The following is a 7,520-nucleotide window of genomic DNA, read 5'->3' on the forward strand; positions in this document are numbered from 1 at the left end:
TAATAGTAGTAATAGTAATTATAATATAGTAATAGTTAGTTGTAGTAATAATTTAATTATTTTAATTTAATTAACTAACAAATACTACGTACGTTGTTGTGTGTGTGTGTGTGTGTGTGTGTGTGTGTGTGTGTGTGTGTGTGTGTGTGTGTGTGTGAGACTCGCAGCCTATACTTATTATTAATTTAAATTAAAAAATGAAGAATTATATTAAGAATTATATTTTTTTTAGATAGAAACATTTTGCTTGTCAAGCAAACTCAACATTGCTGCAAAAATGGGAAAAATATATGAGCGCCGTTTGGAACAGCCAACGCCAAATGTGTCTTTGGGAGAAGTCATTCTAAACAAATTGCGCGAATACAGTAATCATATTTATGCAGTATGTTTCATAATTACAAAATGCATAGTAGTAATTGCCAATTACGGATTCATCTCTTGCTAAATAACAACGCGATGTAAATGGTGTTTACAATGTTTTTTCGCACATAATGCTATCGATGCTAATCACCGGAAACAAAATTCATGAATTTTATCTCCAAATTTTCCTTGTCATATTATATGTCTTTTATAATAACTGGTCCCCGACTTGTTCACGTAGTATTTGTCAATAAAAAATATATTTTTCACACTTTACGTGTTGTATAAATATTGCTTAAAACTTCTTTCGTACATTTATTCAATTCAATTCGCATTGTAAAAAATTATCGAAAATTTTGAGCAATATAATCTTCAGTCTCTTTAATGTGCAAAATTTAAAAAAATATTTTATTTTTTATTCTGTCTAGACTATCTCTGATTATTATCGATTTTATATATAATTATAAAAAGACATTATTTTTTTTTTTAGATAGATGGACCAACCGGCAATCAATTGACATATAGAGAATTACTCGAGAAAAGTGTGAAGCTCGCAAAGTTCTTGCAAAGATACGGAATAAAAATTGGGGACAGAATTGCCATTGCAACTGAAAATCGATTAAATTGGTTAATACCGGGTTGTGCCATTTCTTATCTTGGTGCTATAATAACACCGTACAATCCTTCATATACAGAATGTAAGTAAAAAAGTATTATATAATAAATTATATATATGCAATATATAATATGTATTTATATAGTATGTATAAAATATACAATATTAATATACATTTAATATATAATATTTATATTTATGCACATATTGTATCATACATCATTTCTCTGTAAAAGTAGTCATGACATATGTATCTAATAATGTTATCTGATAAGTTCTATATTTTATATCAACAAATATAATGATTTGTTTGTAATTTAATTTGATTTATTAACTAACTATACGAGTAATTATTAACACAATAATTGCCAAACTTAAATGCTAATTAATTTTATCATTTAGATGAATTCCAGCACATGTTAAACATTGCGAAGCCGCGTATTGTCTTCGTATCTGAGCGTACCGAAAGTGTCCTCGCTAAACTCCTACCACAGTTATCCTGGAAAATAGAATTAATACAGCTGGATAATCAATCACTCACGGCAAATGTTCGTACGTTGACGGATATCTTAAATAACGAATCAGACGTAAACTACATGGAATACAAACCTACAGATATCGATGATCCCAGCCGTCATCCATGGGCTATTCTTTCTTCAAGCGGAACCACAGGATTGCCAAAAGGAGTAACGCTGTCTCATAAAAATCTATTCGCGTTTTTAGTAAAAATGCGGCAAGTTTTATTTACATCCTTTTGTTAACATTGATCATTGATCAACATTTTTTTAACAACAACAGTGAAATTAATATGAATTTAATTAAAAACACACACATTAAACGTATTTGATTTAAAGAGAGATCTAAATATAACATAAATATAATTATATTATAAATAATTATTTAAAAGTAAAATTTCCAGAATATCTCTAATTAAAATGTTAATGCTAATTTTAACTTTATACTTTATTTGCAAATGCTGTGCATGTACAATCATACGAAAGAAACAAAGTTATTTTCTCACTCGAAAATGTAGTTAAGGATTTGATTCTATATAACTCAAATATATTTTAAAACAGCAAGCCCGAATACTTGGACGCAAGAAGTGGCGACAAAATGTTGATGCTGTTGCCGTTTTATCATGGCTACGGGATAAGCACGATGATGATCGGTCTTATCTCGAGGTGCACCATGATCATAATGTCCATCTTCGAACCGAAACTTTTCCTAACCCTGGTACAGAAATATAAAGTCACCCACCTACCGGTCGTGCCGTCGATTTTGACGTTCCTGGCGAAACATCCGCTAGTGGATAGATATGATTTTCGCAGCGTGAGAGAACTCGTCTGCGGAGCGGCGCCGCTCGGGAAGGACGTAAGTTTTCTTCTGTCCTTGTGAAGTTCGTCGTTCTCTCTGTCTATCAAACCCCTCTTCGGCCAAGTTATCAAGGCAAGAAAAGCAGCCATCGGTGGGACTAAGTGCCGAAGTGAGTCCTTGTCGCGGCTGCGGCGAGAGAATCAGACGAAAGACTACGAGAGGAAGTCCCAGAGAGTCGTCGCATTTTCACTAGACATGACTCGGGGAGTAACTTTATCGCGTTCGTTTTTGTTTAACCAGTTCACAAAGTCGCTAAGGAGAAGTAGAGGAGAAGAAAATAAAAGATTGTATCGCGAGTTCGCAATCGCGTCTTTCGGAAAATGCGGAACTGATCTCTTATCGGTGAACGAGATAAAGGGAGGAAGAGGACAAGGTCTCAAAGTTTCGAAGACCAAACATGCCTCTGAACTTAAACGTCTCCTGAATGCTGTTTTCTTATAGTTGCTTTATCTCTGTCATAATTGAGATACAATTGTGGTAATACAGACATTGAAAATAAGAAGAATACCATAAAACATTTGTATATTAATTTTGGTATTGAGTGAAGTTTACTCTACTAAATTCTGTTTCTGTAATAATAATTATAAAAATAATTCTTTTTATAAAGATTAAATACATAATAATAGAAAAGTTTGGTTACAAGATTGTGTGCATATTAAAAAAAAACTCTAAATTGTTAGTTATATTTTATTAAATATCAATAATATAATTAATATGCAATAGTCACCTTTGATAGAAGCTTTAAAGCACTTTGGGAATGTATTAGATGTAGTAAAAAGAAATCCATTATTTTTGCATGAAATTGAATGGAAAAATAATGGATTTCTTTTTAGTACACTAATATTAATATATTCACGTATCCTACCATGGATAAATTCTCTCAGGCAGCCAATAAAACGATTTTTAGTTCATCAACTAATGAAAATGTTTTGATGCAGAGTCTTTTTGGTATATAAGTAGATATATAGCTACATTTTAGAATCTGTTTTTTAAATATACATTAATTATTAAGGTAGCAACGTGACATTATTATTTTTATATCAAAATTACGACAAATAGCATCAGCTTGCCCGGATAATGATTTAATTTAAACACAAAAATCTTTATTACATAACTTTTTGTTATCCTAAAAATAGCATTCTATAACGGATTCCAGAGACAATATTACAAAATAATATTAATGTATAATATTAATATCTTCAGATTATTTTACAAATTAATTTTTTTGCATTAATTAATTTTAAATTAAAAAATCGAAAAGAATTAATCGATGCTTGCTCAAGTTCAAATGGTGAAATTTAAAGTAACTTATCTTTTTTTTTCTTTGCAGGTTATAACCGCAGTAAAAACTCGTCTCGGTATAAAATACATTCGCAATGGCTACGGCATGACGGAGTTATCAGTAGTGAGCGGTGTGAGCGGACGCAACGATGACGATAACAATTCGTTTGAAAATCCAAGTACCGGATTACTTGTACCTGGTTTTCTCAGCAAAGTGGTCGATCTTAAAACACAAGAGACGTTGGAAGCCGGCCAGGTAGGCGAGATCTGCTACATGGGAGAACAAGTGATGCTAGGTTACTGGAACAACCCTGAGGCGACCAAACAGACCATCGATCAGGATGGATGGCTTCACACCGGTGACATCGGCTATTTCGACAACAAGAATAGGTTGCATGTGATCGATCGTGTCAAAGAACTGATCAAGTACAAAGGCTACCAAGTCGCGCCGTCAGAGATAGAAACCGTCCTACTGTCGCATCAAGCGATAAAAGATGCCGCGGTCACCTCCAGACCTGATGAACGTAACGGAGAAGTTCCAGTGGCCTTCATAGTGAAGCAACCTGATGCCACGATCACCGTCCAAGATGTGCAGGAGTTTATCAAACGTGAGTTATCACTCAGTCTGATCCTTTTTGGCATCTCTCGCAAGATCATTAAAATGTCATCCGTTTAGAACATTATTCATTTCTCTCACTACGAAAGTTTTGGGTAAGTGCGTACTATTTTATTCCATTTATAAGTAATAGGTACTTCATTTGACTCTTTATTACAGTGGCATTTTAATTTTAGATTTTCTCTATACTTTGAACAAGCTTAAAAAAAATAAGTTAAAAAACATATTAAAGCAGATTCAAAAAATATTAGAGGTATATAGATTGTTAATAAAAAATTATAAATTTAATGAATTATTTACAACAACAATAAACTTATTTAGTACGAGTGCGTTACCGCATTCAAATGTGTAAGTAAAACACAATGCCAGAAGTGAACGCATGATACAGTGGCAGGATTTAACATTGCGTTACAATATTAACGACATTATTAGTTATTAGCGACGTTGTATTGTAATAATATTAAACGCTGTGATTAAAATTGTTAGTTATTTCTGCTGTCTCTGTAATTTAAATGTACGGCATAGAGCGTAGAAATATTCCGCCTCGTCTTGACATTGCATTTTAATAGTAAACGCAAGCGACGACCTGTATATACATTAACCGAGCAATTCAATTTATCTTGCAGAGAAACTGTCAGAGCAAAAATGGCTACATGGCGGGGTGCAATTTGTCGATGCCATACCGAAGAATCCTTCCGGTAAGATCTTACGTCGCGAACTTCGAACAATGATCTCTAAATTGTAATAATAAAAATCGCAAGCTAATGAACTTACAAGTATAAATCTCCTTTGATGAAAATCAACAAAATTAAATCAACAAAATATATAATAATTTGTAATTTTAACATCAAGAAAAAATTAACAATTGTTAAAAAAAATATGCCATAGTATATATTAAGAATATTTTTGTGTTAACGAAGAAGAATAATTAAGCATCACGGAAGAAACGTTGCAGAAACGTAAATTTATTGCAGCTTGTTGTCACGTTGATTAATTCATAAGTAAACCGTTGAACAACCATGACCGATTAAATACGAGCGCTTGGTGGACCCTCAGTTCTACCCTCAAAATATAACAGAAAGGTACAGCAAGAGAATGTTTCGAGTTATATTACATGATATCACTCTTGCGCCAACCTGCGATGCTACGAAAATAAGCGAAGAAACCTGTTGCGTTACATACATCGACGAAAAACGTACAAGCACATACGCACATATTCTCATATTTCATCAATATCTAACTAACTTTCTTTCTTTATGATGATATAGAGCTTCTTATCGATTCTTATGTGTTTTCCAATGAATCTCTTATAAATGTAATATTATATCTATGAAATCTACACAGTAATTCAAAAATATCTGTGACAAAATTATCTCTTTAAATAAATAAAATTACAATAATTGCCTTACTTTGAAATCTTTCGTGTTAAATTGCCAGCAGTAACAGTCTCCCATCATCATTTTCTATCCTATTCTATTCATTGATAACTTCATTTTATAACAAGTAATTTATATAATACGATAAATGTAAAAACTGATAAGGCTTTTATTTGATAACTACTCTTAAACTTAGTTTTTCATTTCCTGATTAACTTGTGATTAAATTTAACTTGTGATTAAACTTATAGTTAGCCTTAATTTGATGTTTTATTCAATTTATCTATCATAATATCATGAAACATCATGGCTAACTACAAGTTAACCAAATAATGAGAAATCGGGCTCATCAGTTCCACAATTCACGATTAACTTTTAACTGAGGTTCCTCATCTTTTTCCCATTCTAGAATTGGAAAGAGACAAGAAATAAGTAATTAATGACAGTATCGGTTACATTGCACAGATTTTATACATATAAATAAGCGACAAGATACCAATCTGTCGTTATAAGTTACAGAATAGAAGTCTCAGTTAGACTTTTCAGATGAATTCAGCTGAAATTCAAACACATGTCATATATTACATAACTGAAATTCTAGTTCTTCTTCACAGAGTTCTATTAGCAGAAACAAGTTGATTTTAAAAAAGAAAAATTATTCGATTTTTGTTCGTCATCTATTCTAAATACATTCTGCGAACGATAATTGATCATAATTGATAATGACTGCGTCGGTTAACGGAATAGTTAACCATTATCGAAAAAGTGCGGCACGAATTGCCGGCGGTTTCGACGAATCAACGGGATTATCGATGTCCGGTATCGGAGAAATTTAAATTTCACGCCGTGGACACTCTCTCATATACGGTCCCCAGATAGTCGTACGTGAAGATACATATGTGCACACGCGCATAGAATGTGCACGCATACGCGTATGCATCCGTCGACAGTTATGTGTACGTGTTCATGCCTCGCGTTCCTGTTGATTTAATTACGACGATTGGCCTGACAAATCTAATTGACGTGCATCAATTATTTGGGCCGCGTTCGAAGGCCGTTTAATTCTCTATCCTCTTCCTGACGAGGACACGGTTTCGTAGTAATCCCATTTTTCAGGGGATTTTCTCTCTGTCTCTCTCTCTCTCTCTCTCTCTCTCTCTCTCTCTCTCTCTCTCACTCACTCACTCTTTGCGACATTTCGTGTGTCGTTGAGTCGACCTTAGAATTTATCCATTTAGAATTTAATCAGACTGGACAAATTTATAAAAACAAGCTTAAATAAATATTCTTCTAGAATTTTATTATTGTGAGTTACCACTGAAAAATTATCGGTGCAGATAAAGTATTTATTATCTGCACCAATAATTTATTATATTTACAATATATATAATAAAGTGTTTTTTTTTTATAATATATATAATAAAGTATTTAATTTTAATTTTTCGCAATAATTTATTTACAGTTTATATTTTAAATGATACTTATTAGCATCATTATTAAATTGATTATTAATTTAATTTATATATTATTATATACTTTAAATATAAGTATTACCTATGTAAGCCTCTGCGGTTGTTAGTGTATTAATAATATATTTACAAGACATGAGTTTGTATTTGACTTCCGCATTGAAAAGAATCAAACCCAGAATTAAAATCCACGTTTGCAGTTAACTCCTAAGTTGGTAAGTATATTCCAATTGTTTGCGAATTATACCTTATTGTCTTATAAATATATTATTAGCGCATATTAAAACATGCCAGAGGCTCATTTAAATAATTTACTTATGTTCGATTTATTATTAGAACCGTTTTTATTTTAATTATTATTTTATTTCAATTTATGATTGCGTTTCAAGTTCGACAAATCAGCGCAATGCAGTTTATAGGACTGAAAA

At 32.1% G+C, this 7,520-nt stretch overlaps 1 protein-coding gene across 1 annotated transcript; it reads left to right on the forward strand.

The window, feature by feature from the left end:
* Nucleotides 1-277: 277 nt before the first annotated feature.
* LOC105626458 (4-coumarate--CoA ligase 1-like) lies at nt 278-4,992 on the forward strand. Its single transcript, XM_012207760.1, has 6 exons — nt 278-382; nt 851-1,058; nt 1,379-1,713; nt 2,057-2,347; nt 3,681-4,239; nt 4,874-4,992. The coding sequence occupies exons 1-6, from the start codon at nt 278-280 to the stop codon at nt 4,990-4,992; spliced, it is 1,617 nt and encodes a 538-aa protein (XP_012063150.1).
* The last annotated feature ends 2,528 nt before the right edge of the window (nt 4,993-7,520 follow it).

The sequence above is a fragment of the Atta cephalotes genome (genome assembly GCF_000143395.1).
Source record: "Atta cephalotes unplaced genomic scaffold scaffold00005, whole genome shotgun sequence".
NCBI lineage: Eukaryota > Metazoa > Arthropoda > Insecta > Hymenoptera > Formicidae > Atta > Atta cephalotes.